Here is an 18,156-nt window from a genome sequence, read left to right on the forward strand (position 1 = left end):
TGTAAGAAAGGATCGCGGTGCATATTTGGTTGCATTCGCAGAGGCAAACTGGCACCACATATGAACACGATATTTCAAAAAGAACGACGTCAGCAGTGGACATGGAAAAGCCCATATGGAGTCACACTGAATCAGATTGATTATGTATTGACAAATACCAGAAGAATCTTCAACGATGTAGTGACAATAGGAGAACGAATCATTTGCACAGACTCAGACCATCGTATTTTGCGCTCAAAACTATGTGTTGACAATGCCTACGAAGACCGAATCAAGAGAAGCTAGAAACTAAAGCAAAAATGGCACTTCACTCACTTCCTGTGCAAATGCCTCTTCGAGTATAAAGTCAACAAGGACATCAATGAGAACTATGAAGAGTTTATCTTGCAGATAATCTCAGCAGCTAAGAAACCAAAGGCATTGAAAATGCTGGGATGCAAGCAGAGGATCAGCGAGGAAACTGTGAATCAGAGGGTGAGGAGGGCACACATGAAATTAGAAGGAAAAATGGGCGAAGAATACAGAACACTGAAAGAATCAGACTAATTAAACAGACAATCAGACTAATTAAAGAAAAATAACAGATTTCTCTCCTTTTTTAATTCACATGAAGATCAAAGAAGACAACAAAGACTTCAGAAAGAAGAAATTGAGAAAGGAGGCTGAAAAGAATGAGAGTCTGAAGAGGTAGGAAGAGCTGTTAGGCTGAAACAGGTTATCCCGGCAGCTCTGAACGATGAAAATGGTGAAAGGACAATGGAAAGGTGCAAGATGAATGAAATATGTACAAAATTCTACAATGATCTCTACTCCTTGCATGTCAATGTTCAGCATACACTGTCAAGACAACAGGCTATAGAAGAAGTTCCTGACATTATGTGGAAGAAATTGAATATACAGTTCATAACATAAAGAGATGGACGAGCCCGGAGTGGATGATATTTGGCCAGAATATCTCATAAGCATGGAAAAATACTCTCTTCAAAGCATTGGCGTAATGGTTCACCATCTACATTAATAGCAAGCATGTTCCGGATGCCTGGAAGAAATCAAAAACAGTACTATTTATGAAGAAAGGTAATCCAGAAGAAGTGAGCAACTACCATGCAATCACACTCCTCTCACAAGCATATAAGCTCTTCATCCACGTCATACTCAATTGGATTAAGAAGGATCTTGAAATGTACAAAAGCAGAGAACAAGGTGGTTTCCACTCAGGGTATTCAACAATTGACCACATCCACTCAGTTCGGCACCTGAACAGAGACAACTCATTCGAAGGGGAATGCAGTAGGAGGAAAAATGCAGTGTAGGAAAGTTTCAATAAAATAAAGATGTCTCTGATGGATGATGAATTACTCATGAAGAAAAGAAAGGAACTGTTTAACTCCACTGGTGTGCCAGTAATGATATACAGAGTGGAAACCTGGTTAACGATGAAAACAGAGGAACAAAAATTCGCTGTTACCCAGAGAGCGATGGAATGGCGAATGTGTAAGATATCACTCCATGACCATATACTAAATGAGGAGACCAGAAGGTGTACAGAGGTGACTGATATGGTGCAGGTGATGTACGATGCAAAGTGGTGATGGGCGGGTCATGTAGTCCACAGGCAAGACAATAGGTGGACAACCTGCATCAGTGACTGGATCTCCAGAGAGCACAAGTGACCACTGGGCAGACTGAAAATGCACTGGGCTGATCCCATGACAAAACATTTTGCCCAGAAATGGAAATAATGTGCTCACAACAAAACAGAATGGTGTGGCGTCGACTTGTGTTCATGGAAGGATGGACGAGGACAAGCTGGACAAAGGTGATTTCATGTTTTTGTAATTGGTATAACCAACCTGTTCAATTCAGAATCTTTAATATATGTACTTATAATTTTTAATTTAGATTTCCCTTGTGATCTTTAACCTAAAGAACTTTGAACTCCACTGCACCCAGTGGAGTGCAGTGGAGATCCTCTTATCTCTGTTGCTCATTTAGGATCTGATGCAAAGCCCACTGAAGTCAAAGGGAATCTTTTCTATTGACTTCAATGGGCTTTGGAACAGCCCCTCATGTTAATGGAGTCTGCTCCAAAAATATGTTGTGTAGACTTTTTAGCACCACAGAAGTCAAGCTAATTTAAAAATATGTTTAAAAGTTGTAGAGGTGGTTTTGTTTTTGCCTGCCTGGATAGGAATTTAAGATCCCATTTGAAATTTCCTGGCTACATCAATATCTGTGGTAAGTTAGTTTATTAAACAAGTAATAGTAATGATCGCCATCCATTGGAACTGTTCAACTTTATTCTTCCGAGACACTTCTTTAGTTTCAGAAATCCTAGGACTTTTTTGGAATAAAGAAAAGTTCCATGGAAGCTTGGTAAAAGGAATTAAGTTTTCTATAAACCAAATGAACAGCTGCTACATAGTACTGTAATCCACTGGTAAGTGTGTGTTACAGGTCTCCTTCTGTGACCGATCGGCAAAGCATATAAGGTCCAGCTAGAGAGCCTGTTAGAGGTCCAGCTAGAGAGCCTTCACTCCAGCTATAACAGCTCTTGCTTTTTGCTCTGGAGACCCCCAGTTCATTTCCCACCGGATCAGTCAACACAGCATTTGTCACAGTTCCACAACTCCAGTAGCAAAAGGATTTTGCTATTTGACCCTGAGAGAAGTTAAAGACTATGATGTTGCATTTGTGGCTTGATTAGTTAAGGAGGTGGAAGATAGGCATCCCTTGGGGTACCTAGGTTCTTCTGTTGATGATATTCCGGCTGTCAGACCCAGGAATAAGATGTTGCCAGCCCAGAGCCATATCTGCACCAGCTGGGGCACTGCTCTGAATAGGGAATCCCTGATACCCTCTTTGGGTTCATTCTCTGATGGTAGGGGAAGAGGGATCTTTGCTTGATGCTGGTGAGACATAATATGTTGACAATGGGGAGGAGGCATATATTTTCTTACTGAAAGGTTATCCCAAGGGATGGAATCGGGCTGGTACCAGCTCCAGTGCTGGGCAGCTCTTCAGTACTGGGAAGGTCTCCTGGGTGGTATGGATGCCCCTGCAGAATATCTGAGGTCCTTGCTTTGCCCATCATGGGCATTGGTATGAGGATCTGTGCTGGTCTACTTGACTGCTTAATGGATTTTGCCCTTAGAGTGGTGTTCTGTGTTCTCTCTCCAGAAGCTCCCCTCGGTCCAGGAGCTATGCTTATGCTCAGACTGGCTATGAGAGTCCCTATCCCATTTATGAGTGGTTTCAGGTGCTGGCTTTGCTGCATGAGCTGATTCGGGCAGTTCGTACAGAAGCCTGAATTGCCAGTGCCAGAACTACTAGCGATGGGGCTGTTGATGCTGAGACAACTGGTGCCAAAGCAGTCATCAGCACTGACTCTGCCAATATCCTCTTCACCTTCTTTTCACAGCTCCCAGAGTACAGAGAGAGTTTGAGGGAGCGCTGGTCAATGCTGGTTTATCTGGTGTCACTCTAGTCCTAATTGTTGCTGTTGGGTCCAAAGTGAACCACATGAATTGCTCCAGTAGATGTATGTTGAGCTGCACATCCCTAGACTTGCGTGTCCAGGCTGAGAAGGACTAGCATACCAAGCACTTATCTGGGATGAGGCTCTCCCTTAGTGTTCCTGTTCAGTCTCACACAATTCTGCATGTCTGGGCTGCTCTCCTCACTCCATAGCTCACCAGAGATTGATCACTGTTTCACCACTGCATGCTCTGGCCATGCCCCCCTCTGCTCCCACTTGCTGCAAGCTTTTCCAAAGCTGTAAAACTTGTGTAAAATCACTAACAAATACTCCAGAGGTAATGAAATAACTACGTACATTAGACCAAGAAAGACAGTCATATGGTAATGATGTCACTTAGTATCTGATCTTTGGCTCATGAGCCATATAGGGTTGGTAGAATTGTGGGAGATGCTGCTAGCATAAAGGAAATTATTGATAAGAAATTTTCCATTCTGCATCCCAGTGTCTTCTACAATTATGGAGATCTGGGAAGTAGCAAGAAGTGAACCGATATAGGGAGGGTTATGAAAAAATGTTTGCTAGGAAAGGAAACAAGGAAGTATCCCCCTCTTTGCTCAAAAGACTTATTTCTGGGCCGCCAGATGCAGCACCTTCCTGCCAAAGGAGACCTCTGCTGAAGACAGAATATCCACCTTATAGTGCTTAATAAAGGTGTTAGCTGTAGATCAAGATGCTGCTTTGCAAATTTCTGATGTGGACAAACTTGCTTATTCAGCTCATAAGTTTGCTAGGGATGTCATGGAGTTTGCCTTGATCCCTTCTGGAACATGAACTTCTGATGATTTGTAGGCTATGACAATACATCATCTAATCCACATAGCAGTGAAGGACTTGGAAGGTCTGAGTTCCTGACATTTTGGATGGAAGGACACAAATAGAGGGCCTGATCTTCTTGTTGATTCTGTACACTTGAGATATATTTTCAATACTCTTCTGACATCTAAGCTGTGCCACATCTTTTCAGTTGGAAAAAGTGATCGGAAAATGAATGAAGGAAGCACAACCTCTTGAGAAGTGTGGATGGAGGAATTTACCTTAGGAAGAAAGGATTCTGGTGTCCTGCGCACTACTAAGGCTGCTAGATAGATAAAGCTGCCAGGTCTGACAGCTATTGAGAAACAAATCTTAATAGATAAATAAAACGCCAACACTGAAGTCAAAGACTCTAAGAGATGGCTTGTCAAGGCCCTCAAAACCAGCATTAGATTCTATTTTGGAAAGAGTGGCCTGACTGCTGGTCTGACTAATCAGACTGCTCCAAGGAATCTGGCTACCTGTAGATTGTCTGCCAAGGAGCCCAAGGACCCTGCAAATAGCATAGTAGTAAAGAGCAGATACCTGATGCGCAATGGTACTGGGCTGAAAGGCCCTGTCTGTGCCTTCTTGGAGAAAGTCCAGAATGGTTGGAATCCCTGAATTTCTGGGATTTGCATTGTGCTTTGGCACTAGTTGTTGAATCTGGACCACACAGAAGAGCACACTTTTAGTGTCCATAGCTTTCATAGACAAAAGCATGGTCTTAATAAGTCTGGACAACAGACTGAGACCCTCTAGTGCTTCCATCTGAACAGCCAGGCTGTTAGTTGAAGGATGAAGAATAGGACTTTGCAAGAGAAGGTCCGGTCTTCACAAAAGTTGGAGTGGAGGCTCCAGGTTCAGATCTATCTCATCTGAGAGTCAAAATCTTCTTGGCTAATGAGTTATCAGAATTACAGTAATCTATTCTTGTTTTATTTGCTGGACCACCTTCCCAGTAGTGGAAAGGGTGGGAACACTGCAGCAGGCCCTGCAGTCAACTGTGTGATAAGTAAAGCTCCATGTTTGTCACGGAAGTCACGGATTCTATGACTTTCCGTGACTTCTGCAGCAGCCCATATGGCTGGCCCGGGAGCTGCCTGAGCAGCTTGGGCAGCCCCAGTCTCGACCCCCTTGCCTCCCAGCAGCAGGAGTTTGGGTGTGTGGGGGATCAGGACTGGGGATGGGGTGCGGGGCAGTGCTTACCTGGGGGGGGGTCTCTGGAAGGGTGACAGGAGATCCCCTCCCTTAGCTCCTAACTCCACGTGCTGCCTTCGCCTGTAGGCATGGCTTCCACAGCTCCCACGGGCTGCAGTTCCCAGCCAATGGGAGTTGCAGAACTGGGGTTTGGGGCGGAGCGGAGGCAGCATGTGGAGCTAGTAGCTGGAGATCGCTGCTTCCCAGGAGCCAGGTAGGGAACCTGCCCCATCCCCGCCAACTGTTCCCCACAGCACCTGTGGCAGCCCCCTGGCAGCGATCCTCCCTCCCCCCTTCGAGTACTTGAGACGTCCCCCCTGGGCTGCATGTATCTCACACCCACTGCTGACTTCCCACCCCCGAGCTGCCCCCTGTAGTTTTAGTCGGGCTATATAGTAAAAGTCATGGACAGATCATGGGCTGTGGATTTTTGTTTACTGCCTGTTACCTGTCCATTACTTTTACTAAAAATACCTGTAACTGAAACGTAGTCTTAGTGATAAGGCATCTGTCCCCAAAAATCTGGGGTCTACCTTCCTTGTGAATTATTTTGGCATCTTTGTGTTCATGTGATTTGCAAACAGGTCAGTCAAAGGTAGGCTGAACATCCGAAAAATTAGCCTGAAAACCACCTGATTCAGGCACCACTCAGAATTGTTGACCCTGAAGCAGTCAGATCCTATTTTATGTAGATGACTCTGACGGAAAGGAGAAATGGCTCCACCCACCTCATTATTTCCACTTGTAGTGCCAGATTTCTTGTTCCCCCTTCATTGTTTAAATATGCAACCATAATTATATTGTCCGATTGAACTAGGACATGGTTCCCTGCTAGGATGGACTGGAACAGTTGCAGGGCCAGTTTGACTGCTCTGAGCTCTACAAGGTTTATGCGGTGAGTCTCTTCCTCTGGGTTCCAGAGATCCTGGGTTGATCTGATCTCCAAATGAGCTCCCCAGCCCTCTAGGCAGGCATCAGTTGTGAGAGTTAGAGGATCTGGAAGGCAGATGGGCATGCCTTTGCAGACATTGCTGTGGGCTGATCACCATTGTGGGGAATTGAACATGTGTCATAACTCATACTTGATCTTTCATGTGTTCTGGGAAGTGGTCCCACACTTTTGGGATGAAGGCTTGAAGATGTCTGCTGGGTGACTGACTCATGGAATGATCCCTACACATGACACCAGGAGGCCTAGTAGTTGGAAACACAGTGCTATGGTAGGCCTTTTGCAGCTCCAGAGCAGGATGATAAATTCCTGGATTTTCTGTAACCTTTCTAATGATAGGTAGAACTTTGCTATGATGATATCTAACTCCGCTCTCAGGTGGCTTATTCTGGTGGATGGAATCAAGGAACTTCTCTTGACATTGATGATGAAGCTGTGCTCCTGTAGAAGATTCAGCATCTGAGGCATGGCTTTGTGCGCTGCTGGTTGCAATGGAGCTCTGATCAGGATGTTTGTATACGATGGAGTACAGGAAAATTCCCTTCAACCTGAGTCTGGCTATAATCACCAACATTATCTTTCTAGTATCAGAGGGGTAGCTGTGTTAGTCTGGATCTGTAAAAGCAGCAAAGAGTCCCATGGCACCTTATAGATTAACAGATGTATTGGAGCATGAGCTTTCATGGGTGAATACATGCATCCGACGAAGTGGGTATTCACCCACGAAAGCTCATGCTCCAATACGTCTGTTAGTCTATAAGGTGTCACAGGACTCTTTGCTGCTTTTACTATCTTTCTAAAAACCCTGGAGGCCATGGACAGGCTGAGCAGGAGTGTTCGGTACTGATAATGTTTCCTGCTGTAGGTGAACCTCAGAAGTCTGTGGTGGCACAATCTGATGGGGATAAGATTTGTGTCTTCTAGATCCACTGAGGTCAAGTATTCCTCCCAGGACAGGGATGACACCAGAGAGGCCCGCATCTCCATCCGAAAGTTCATTTTCTTCATCCATTTGTTAACCCTTTTGAGTTTGAGTATGGCTCTGATACCAACCCCCTCTCCCTTGCCTTCCTGTGAACTTCTGATGATGAAGAAGATAGAATAGAATTCACAGAACCTTTCTCCTGTGGGAACCCACTCAATCACTCTTATATCCAGAAGTTGAGATATTTTTTTCTGGACCACACTGTGTTTTGAAGGGTCTCTGGAAACTGGCACCTGGATGAAGAATGAATGAGATGGAGCCTGCAGCTTGAGGAAGTATCCCTATCTCACTATCTCCCTGATCCACTTGTCTGTAATCAATGAAAACCATTCCTTTAGGAAATGGGAAACTCTACCCCCAGCTTCAGCTCTGGGTGGAGGCCTATGTGACCTGTAACATAAAGTGGATTGGTGGGGGTTCTGACTTCTCTGGACTTTTCTCCCAAACCCTGATTCAGTTATTTTCCTCTGAAGAATCTGTTGTGCCTGTGCTGGTATTTCTGTGATGATGAAGGGCAAAAGGAGCGCCTCTGTCTGAAGGTTGGTCTATATTCTCTCCTGAGGAAACTGAATGAACAAGGGAGAGGCAGTCTGGATTTTGTCACACTGTCAGCCACCACCTTATCCAGCTTTTCTCCAAAGAGCAGACAGCCTGTAAACTTGGCTGAGCAGAGGACCTGCTTAGAGTAAATATCCACTTTCCAGAATCAAAGCTCAGTGGCGCCTGGTTACTGAGCTGGAAGCCATGGCTTGGGCTGAGAACCTCATTGCATCTAATGCTGTTGCTAGGGGTGACTTTCTTTAAAATAGAAACAGAGTCAGGGTGATCTCTGTCCTTACGGACTTTAAGATCTTCCAGCCACGAGAGGGATGCTCTTGCAAAGCAGGAAGGAGGACTTAAGGGGTGTCACAGTGGCGGTGGAGGATTTTGAGGGGAGAAATTCACTCTAAGACTTACTCTCAGGAGCCTGTTCAAGTTGGATTTGAATCATGGAGACGACCTTATTGCACCTAGTCTAGAACTTCTCAGAAGGGCAAAAAAATCTTTGTTGTATTTTTTCCCAATCCTGATCAGAGTTCGAGTCCAATAGCTCACCATTCTCAGTGGATGAGTGGAAAAAAGAGGAGGAGGAAGAAGAGTTGAAGGACTTTTATCTCCTAGATATTCTGAGCTTTTTCCCTTTTCTATGTTTTTTGATTTAACTCTTTTTGCATGCTTTGGGAGTGTGGAGGCTCTGCTGTACTATGGTGAAGCCTTTTACAGCTTGCCTTCTTTAGGGCTTGAAGCCCTCTCAAGGGATCTGTCTCTGAATCATACCCCACTGGCTCCCCTTCCCCCTGGGTCAGAATCTTCATGGTTGACTTGGAAGGGAGAGGGGCTGATTAGAAGCCCGGCTTTTTTCCCCCAGGGCATTCGGGACTCACTTTAAGACTTGGGGCGGTGAGAACCTGCAAGTCTCCTTCTCTGTTCTGTAGAGGCCCTTGTGACTTACTCTCCCAGTTAAGTGGTCAGGGTCCTCCTTTGCTTTTGGAACTTTGTCCTGCTGTGCACTGGAATTCCCAATTCATTATTCCTCTGATGAATCATGGCTGGTATGATGGCTGGATGAATCATGATGGGTAGAGGACTCTACCTGCCTGTTTGACTCATAGCCCTGGGACCTAATGGAGTTTAGGGTTGGTTGGATGGTGCAGGCTGGGCACAACTCGCCATCTACCAATCCTGGGAAGGATGCCTCATATACAGATCATGACTTGGATTTGAGCCACTGCTTTCTTGGCAGTTCTGTCATACCTGCATAGGGGCAGAGGAGCTGGTAGGGAGATAGATACTGCAGAGGAGGCTGAGAGTGGGTTATACTCCCAGACAGTTAACCAACCCATGGAGGATGAGGACTGCTGAAACAGAAGAACATTGCTCCTTGTGCCCAAGAACGGGGAAGACATGAAAAAAAAAAACAAAGGTGAAGGCAGGAGCAATTGAAGCAGCCAAACTGTCTGCTGCTGTAGAGGCAGAGAATCTGGTGGGTGTGGAGGGGACAAGGCCACAGCGTGCAATGCCAAAATGCTGATCTGCCTCCAGTGAGCTGCAGAGTGAGGAGGGCAGCCCAGATATCCAGAACTGTGGGAGATGCTGGGCTGCAGAAGATGCATCGGCTGTATCCATCCTTGATAGAGATCAGTCCACTGCAGGAGGCCAGGTTCGCATCCTGAGTGCTTGGACTTCACCACAAGCTGTGATAGTTGGCATGAAGGTGTGCAGGGGGACCAAAGGTTTTTCTCTCTCTTTTTTTTTTTAAAAAAGGTACATCCTTTAGAGAAAAAGCATGACAATAATATTCTTTGTTAAAAGGTTGAAAGAACTGATTTAAGGTCTCTGAAGTTCGGACACTTGCTGGGTTCTGTCTTGCTGCCATGGGTGGTAAAAAGGAACTGAGGGAGGAATGCAGCCACTCTGGCTTTTATGCCTTTTCATGGGAACACAAAAAGGCACAGGGAACATACATGGCTCCCACAGATACTGCCATTCAAAAAAAATCCAATCTCGCATGCATGCAGTGCATACACCTTGACAGTAGTATCCACACTGACACACACTTGAAGAACAATTGATTATTCAGGACTATTTCCTCCTGTTTCAATTCAGATACTTCCCATTTCACAAAGGAGATGAGCCTGATAAGGATGTATGTTTGTACTTCTCTAGCAGGATTTATTTTGTTCTGTGCATAGGGAAACAGGAACATACTTTAAGGGAATGAATTCCTATCTTAAGAAAGGAAGGGAAAAAGAAGTGCAAGTAACAATATGAGATTGCTGTTTTTAATGACTCGAGGAAGCCCTCAGTTGCTGGTTGAGAGAGGTATTTAAGAAAATGAAAAACATGTTTTTATTCCATTACCTAGTACAGGGGATAGAAAACTAAAGAAAAGTATAAATCGTAATTAATAAACAAAAAGAAAGTAACAGGTGAGTGAGTTAGGTTTCTGGTTACTTCTGACAACTCAGATGCCTCCATGGGGAGCATCTAGCAAGTCCTTGATGTTGGCAGAGAACCAGAGTCTGCAAATCATGCACCTCACAGGATCATCCAATTTGTCCATTTATTCTCAAGACACCACATTGTTTTTTACATGGAAGGGTTGACACAAAGAAAGAAAAAGGATAAATAATATTGGAAACATATATTTAAAATATAGGCATTTTTTTAAAGGTAATAACTGGAGATATACCAACCTCCTAGAACTGGAAGGGACCTTGAAAGGTCATTGAGTCCAGCCCCCTGCCTTCACAAGCAGGACCAATTTTTACCCCAGATCCCTAAATGGCCCCCTCAAGGATTGAACTCACAATGCTGAGTTTAGCAGGCCAATGCTCGGTTTAGCAAGCGAATGCTCAAACCACTGAGCTATCCCTCCCCCCTCCCTTATTATATCATTATTAAGTATACATATATGGAATAAAGAAGAAGCAAAGTTAAAAGAGAAAGAGATTAGAAAAAATAACCAGCTAATAGAACACCAGACAACGGCAGCAAGACTTACAGTGTAAACAATGTTTCCCAAGAGCAGGTAGTCTGAAGTTTTACCATTGCCAAATACAGTACCTGCAAGAAAAAAAAAAGAATGATGATTTTTTAAAAAAGGTTTATTTATGGGATATTCCCTGCAATTCTGTTTTTGTAAAGGTATAGTCTAACAGGATTCTTTCTGTTGGGCACTGGGTCTGGTGCTCCCAACACAAGACAAGGTAGAATTTCCTGAAATGAATTCCTTTTAGGTTATCTTTAGTAGTGGTGACCAGTGACTGGTCAGAGCAGGGAGAGCAATTATTAATGTCTTAGCTCTCCAGAACTTTCCAGCTATAAATTATGTAAGAAACATAAAAGCTAAATATATTTTTTAATCACAGAATTTACAAACACAATAACTTCTCTCAAGGCATATATGAAGTATACATATTTTTGGACATGATACTGTCTGTCTGCCTGCCTATCTATTTATCTAAGCAAACATGTTTCTGGAATAGGGATAGCCAACTCTTCTGCCCTAGCATTTTAATTCTTTTTTGGAATGTTTGTTATTTGAGCTGGCCAAAATTGGACAATTCTGTGATTTTGTGTATTTAATGTGTTTGTATACAAGTTTGTGTGTGGATATACACATCTTATATACACTAACGTATATATACTACCTCATACACAAACATAAGTATCTGTGTATATAAAAGCACATTTGCAAGGCTTCCTGAAACATGAATTTTGAATATCGGGGGTAGCCATGTTAGTCTGGATCTGTAAAAGCAGCAAAGAGTCCTGTGGCACCTTATCGACTAACAGATGTATTGGAGCATAAGCTTTCATGGGTGAATACCCACTTCGTCAGATGCATGTACATGTATTCACCCACGAAAGCTCATGCTCCAATATGCCTGTTAGTCGATAAGGTGTCACAGGACTCTTTGCTGCTTTTACATGAATTTTGAAGCAGTGCCTTCACACTTGTTTATAGAGAACATACTTGATTGTCTACTTCCAGCAGTACCAGGTTTTAAGATCACAGTTCTCTGAAGGGTCTTAGTATGTAGGATAATTGTAGTCTCCAGAATACTTAGGTGTTGTTGTGCCTGGAACGAACAAATTGACTGAAGCATCTCTGAGTGGACTCCTCATCCTAAATGGGATGTATTGGTGCTCACTGAAATTTGTGTATGTTCAATATGGAAGCATATCCTATATTGCAGTGCAGTTGCTGCTGAGTTCAGCGTTAACTGCACCTTACACTGCAACCAAACCAGAAAGTTTATTATGTTGTACAGATCCCAATCACTTTAGCAATGGAAAGGAAGCACTACTGTATGTAATCCTTTTAATAGGTTTTTTATGAAGCAAGGAGGGGACACAAAAAAAGGAGTGAGATGAGATACCTGAAAGAAAGAGGAGACAGGTCGTGAGAAAGGGGAAGAAAAAGAAGGGAAATTTGGGTGGCAGTAAGGAAAGAAATAATGGCCAAGTCAGAGGGGAAAAAAAAAAGGAGAGGGGAGCTCTTTTCCTCTTTAGTCAGTTTGGGTTGAGAGCATGAGAAAGATACAGAACTCAACAGGCAGGTAGTTGCAGTCTGTAGTAGAAAGTATACTGCACAATCCATTTTTTGCTACCTTGCCTTGCATTAGGTTTATTGATATTCTGTTGATTAATTTTATTATTCTACTGTTTGTGAATTTAAACATTTTACTTGTTTATTTTCATTTTACTCCCTTTATATCCCTTTTACAAAAGGCTGGAACAGAAATTAGTTTTATCATGCATTAGAAGTACTTTTGTCTTTCCTCTTCAAAAGAAATCACTAATGGTTCATCAGGATAACGGGATGTCAACAGTGTCATAGTCAAGAATCATAAAATTACTTTTTTACTGACATAATTCCAAAATTATGACAAAAACCTTATTTTAGGAAAACAGGAAATCCCAAAGCTTAATCAGCCTTCAGGTTGTTTGGTGATTGTTGCAATAGCTGCTGTTAGTGACAGCTCTTCTGTTGGTTGACAGTGAAAAGACTGGTACTGACACAGCTACAACTACACTGCATATTGAAAAAACCCTGACAGATAGAGGGATTGGGGCTATTATTACTTGCTGACATGCTATATATTGCTGCCACAAAAGGTTATAGATGTGGATGTTCCTGCCTGCTTCAACACTAGATATACAGACGACCAAGAGAGGTGCACAGATGGAATAGATGCAAATAGGGGGAGTTTGCTTGGAAGTTTGCCTAGGGGGAGAGGCCAAAGATTTTTTGCCTTTCAGCCTTCTGGGAACAGTAAATACATCAACTGGAGGAAGAAAATACGGAAATGAGGAGTTCAGGGTGCAGAAGGGGGCATGTCTTGCACGACCTACTCATAACTAAACTAGGAAATACAGCCTAGGAGGAGCTACTATAAGGTGGTTGCATAACTGGTTGGAAAACCATTCCCAGACAATAATCAGGACTTCACAGTCAAGTGGGGTGCAACAGGCAGGGCCGTCCCCAGGGGTGTGTGGGGCCTGGGACATAGGTGCTGAGTTTCTAATCTGCCAGGGGGTGCTCCCCCTGGCTCCGTCCAGTCCCCAGCGCGCTGCTCCCTCACTCCCTTTCCCTCCCCTCCCCCCCTCAGCGCCATATGATGCTGCAAAACATCTGATCTGTGGCAGGTGGTAGGCACTGAGATGGAGGGGGAGGCACTGATTGGTGGGGCCCGCAGGAGGGCGGGAGGCACCGAGGGGTGGGGGAGATTCTTATGTGTGTGGGGGGCTCTTTTTCGCCCAGCCCACTCGCCTGCTGCTCACCTACCTGTTCGCCTCCTCACTCCGCTCACCCACCCACTTCGCCTCCCCACCTGCCTCCTCACGATTAGAAGTGCGCCCCCCCAAAGTGCAGGGCTCGGGCCGGTCACCCTGATTCGCCATACCCAAGGAATGGCTCTGCCCACAGGGATTAGTTCTGGGTCTGATTCTGTTTAATATCTTCATGAATGATTTATAGAATGGCACAGAGAGTACACTTATAAAGTTTGTGGATGATATTAAGCCAGGAAGGGTTGCAAGTGCTTTGGAGAATAGGAGCAAAATTCAAAGTGATCTGGACAAACTGGAGAATTGGTCTAAAGTAAATAGGATGCAATTTGATAAGGACAAAAACAAAGTACCCCACTTCAGAAAGTACAATCAGTTGCACACATACAAAATGGGAAATGACTACCTAGGAAGGAGTATTGCAAAAAGGGATCTGGGGGGTCATAGTGGATCACAAGCTAAATATGAGTCAACAGTGTAATACTGTTGCAAAAAAAAGCAAACATCATTCTGGGATGTATTAGCAGGAGTGTTGTAAGGAAGGCACAAGAAGTAATTCTTCTACTCTACTCTGTACTGGTTAGATCTCAGTTGGAGTAGTGTGTCCAGTTCTGGGCACCATATTTTAGGACAAATTGGAGAAAGTCCAGGGAAGAGCAACAAAAATGATTAAAGATCAAGAAAACATGACCTATGAGGGAAGATTGAAAAATTTGGCTTTGTTTAGTCTGGAGAACAGAAGATTGAGAGGGGACATGATAACAGTTTTCAACTACATAAAAGGTTGCTATAAGGGGAAGGGAAAAGAATTGTTCTCACTAACCTCTGAGGATAGGACAAGAAGCAATGGGCTTAAATTGCAGTAAGGGTGGTTTAGGTTGGAAATTAGAAAAAACTTCCTGTCAGGGTAGTTAAGCACTGGAATAAATGGCCTAGAGAGGCTACAGAATCTCCACCAGAGACTTTTAGAAGCAGGTTAGACAAACACCTGTTAGGGATGGTCTAGATTAGGGATCAGCAATCTTTGGCACATGGCCTATCAGGGTAATCTGTTGGTGGCCATGAAAGATTTTGTTTACATTGACCATCTGCAGGCATGGCCCCCTGCTGCTCCCAGTGGCGGCAGTTTGCCATTCCCAGCCAATGGGAGCTGTGGGAATCGGCACAGGCTGGAGGGACATTGCCGGCCCCTGGTCTAGATAATACTTAGTCCTACCATGAGTGCAGGGGACTGTGCTAGATGACCTCTTAAGGTCCCTTCCAATTCTATGATTCTATGATTAGCTAACATACATGAGCTAGTATTGATGCGGAATTTTAACTTCCCTGATATCTTCTGGAAGACTATTACAGAAAAGCATATGTTCTTCAAGTTCTTAGCATGTGTAGGGGAAAACTTTCTGATTCAGAAAGCTGAGGAAACAACTGGGGAGGGGGTTATCCATTTTGGATCTGTTTTGACCACCAGGGATGAATTAGTTGCGAACACGAAAGGAGTCAGGAACTTCGGAGGAAATGATTATGATGTGATAGAAATCAAGATCCTAAGGAAAGGAGGACAGTAGAATAGCAAAACAAGGACACTGGACTTCAGAAAAGACGGTTACTCACCTTTGTAACTGTTGTTCTTCGAGATGTGTTGCTCATATCCATTCCAGTTAGGTGTACGCGCCGCGCGTGCACATTCGTCGGAAAACTTTTACCCTAGCAACTCAGTGGGCCGGCAGGTCGCCCCCTAGAGTGGCGCCACCATGGCGCTCCATATATACTCCTGCCGGCCCACCCGCTCCTCAGTTCCTTCTTGCCGGCTACTCCGACAGTGGGGAAGGAGGGCGGGTGCGGAATGGATATGAGCAACACATCTCGAAGAACAACAGTTACAAAGGTGAGTAACCGTCTTTTCTTCTTCGAGTGATTGCTCATATCCATTCCAGTTAGGTGAATCCCAAGCCTTACAAAGGCGGTGGGGTCGGAGTGAAATATGGCAGAATAAAACTGCCGAGCCAGAGGCTACAGCCTCCCTTGACTGCTGAACCAGGGCATACTGCGAAGCAAAGGTAAGGACCGAGGACCAATGGAGCTTCGCGACAGGTCTCGTGGGTAGAAACACGAGCCAGCAAGGCGGCAGATGAAGCCTGAGCCCTGGTAGAATGCACGGTGATGTGGCTTGGTGAAATATGAGCCAAATCAGAACAAGTGGGGATGTCCGCCATCACCCAAGATGAGATCCTCTGAGAGGAAAACAAGCAAGCCCCCCCTTTGGCCCGCTACCGGGGCAGAGCTGGGGCACCTTAGGAAATGATTCTGTCAGCACAAGATAATGCGAGCACTCCACAGATGTCCAAGGAGTGCAACGGTTATGCCCATTGCGTTGAGCTGTGGGTAACATGAAAGGCCAAAACACCTTAGGGAGGAAAGCCGGGTGCGGTCACAACTGCACCTTGTCTTTGTGGAACCTTCGTAAGAGCTCTGATCTCAGAGACCCGTCTGGCCAAGACTAGGTTGAGGCCCCAGGGCGGGGCTGGGCGGCGCACCCGAGGGTGCAAGCGCTCCAAGCCCTTGAGGGACCTCGAACCCATAGAGCGTGGGACACTGAACGTCCATCTTAGCCTGCTGGAAGGTAGGGACGGCTGCTGAGAGTATCCTCAGCGATGATACCGCCAGATCCTGCCGCTGAAGGCCAGAGGCAGGCCAAATAGAGGGGATCGAGACCTCAGCAGGAGCAAGATCGAGCGTACTGCAGCTGTAAAGGAAACGCTTCCACCTGGCTCGGTACGTCGACCAGGTGGAAGGCTGCCTGTCACCCCAACTCAGGTACGCAGGAGCCACCGTGAGGCGAAGAGGCTGCAGGTCCGAGTGACGAAGCCTGTCATTGCCCTGAGTGATGAGGTCTGGGCTGACAGGCCGAGCAACGTGGTATGTCAGTGTTGCCTGGACCACTTTGGAGTGATCATGATGATGATGCACGCTCCGCTCCTGCGGAATTTGAGCAGGACGTAACGAACCAGTGGGAACAGCGGGAAGGCATAATGCAGTTGGCCGTTCCACGGCATCAGGAATGCGACCAAGATCGATTCCGAGGAGAGACCTTGGAAGGAGCAGAACATCTGGCATTTCCTGCACTCGCGGTGAGCGAACAGGTCTGTGCGAGGAACCATTTCCACTTCCGGAAAGCGGGACGCCTCACGTGGGGCAGAGTGATGACTCGTAAGACAGGAAAGACCTGCTGAGTCAAAGAGATAAGACGTTCCGAACGCCTGGGAGAAAGGACGTCGCCAGCTCCATCGAGTGGGCCATGCAAAAGACCCGGAAATGGATGGCCTCCTGACAAAAAAGGGGGGAGGACTATGTCCCCCCTGAATGCTTATGAAGCACCTGGCCATTGTGTTGGCTGTAAACTCCGAGATACAACGGCCTCGCAGCTGCCGATGGAACCCCTGGCATGCCAGGCGGACTACTCTCATTCTTGGGGCATTAATGAGGAATGCCAGCTCCCTAGAAGACCGAAGGCCTTAAGCTCGGAGGTGACCATGAGCACTCGAGCAGAGAGATGATGCGTCCGCCGTCAGGGGCAGTGAGGGCTGGGGCGGATGAAACCGCATCCTGTCCACACCAAGGAGGGAGTTAGCCACCACTCTAGGGAGCCTAAGGCGTTCGAGGGAACGGTGACTACCATGACCATTGGCTCCCTGTCCAAGCGGTACGCCGAGGTGGGCCGGACTTGGAGAGTACGGAGGCGGAGCTTGGCGCGTTTGGTTACAAACTTGCGGGCAACCATGGACCCAGGAGACTGAGACAAGAACGAGCTGAGGTCGTTGGGAAAGCCTTCAGACCTCAGATGATTGATGCCATCGCCTAAAACCACAGTTGCGATAAGCAGGCTCCGGCTAGGTAGGAGACCAAGATAGCCCCTAGGAAGCCCAACCTCTGCGTGGGAACCAGAGTGGATTGCTCTATAGTAATCATCAGGCCTTGATCTGTGAATAAGACCGTGACGATGCCCACGGCTGAGTGGGTTGTGTGTCAGAGTCTCCTCGGATAAGCGAATCGTCCCAATACGGAAAAACGCATATCCGACATAGCTACGGTAGGCGGCGACTATGGCCGTAAACCGGGAGTATTCACCGCTGGCTATAAAGCGGAGGCATCTCCCGTGCGGAGGGAAGATGGCATTGCTAAAGTACGCGTCCTTCCTATCCAGGGCGGCATAGTAGCCCCCAGGAGGCAAGGATGGAATAATGGTTCCCAGGGATACCATGCAGAACTTCAACCTTATCCCCAACCGGTTGAGTCCATGCAGGACCAGGGAGGTCTGACCTGTGGTCGAGTGGGGGACTAGGGCATAACGGGAGT

At 45.8% G+C, this 18,156-nt stretch overlaps 1 protein-coding gene across 5 annotated transcripts in view; it reads right to left on the reverse strand.

Annotated features, from left to right (window-relative positions):
• ATP8A1 (ATPase phospholipid transporting 8A1) overlaps positions 1-18,156 on the reverse strand; it is a 254,637-nt gene that overhangs the window by 38,889 nt on the left and 197,592 nt on the right. For all 5 annotated transcript variants that reach the window (XM_030563157.1, XM_030563155.1, XM_030563159.1 and 2 more), the window contains one exon: positions 11,012-11,073. In XM_030563157.1, the coding sequence (XP_030419017.1) occupies positions 11,012-11,073 (62 nt within the window). The remainder of the gene's footprint in view (positions 1-11,011; positions 11,074-18,156) is intronic.

Source organism: Gopherus evgoodei, chromosome 5 (genome assembly GCF_007399415.2).
Source record: "Gopherus evgoodei ecotype Sinaloan lineage chromosome 5, rGopEvg1_v1.p, whole genome shotgun sequence".
NCBI lineage: Eukaryota > Metazoa > Chordata > Testudines > Testudinidae > Gopherus > Gopherus evgoodei.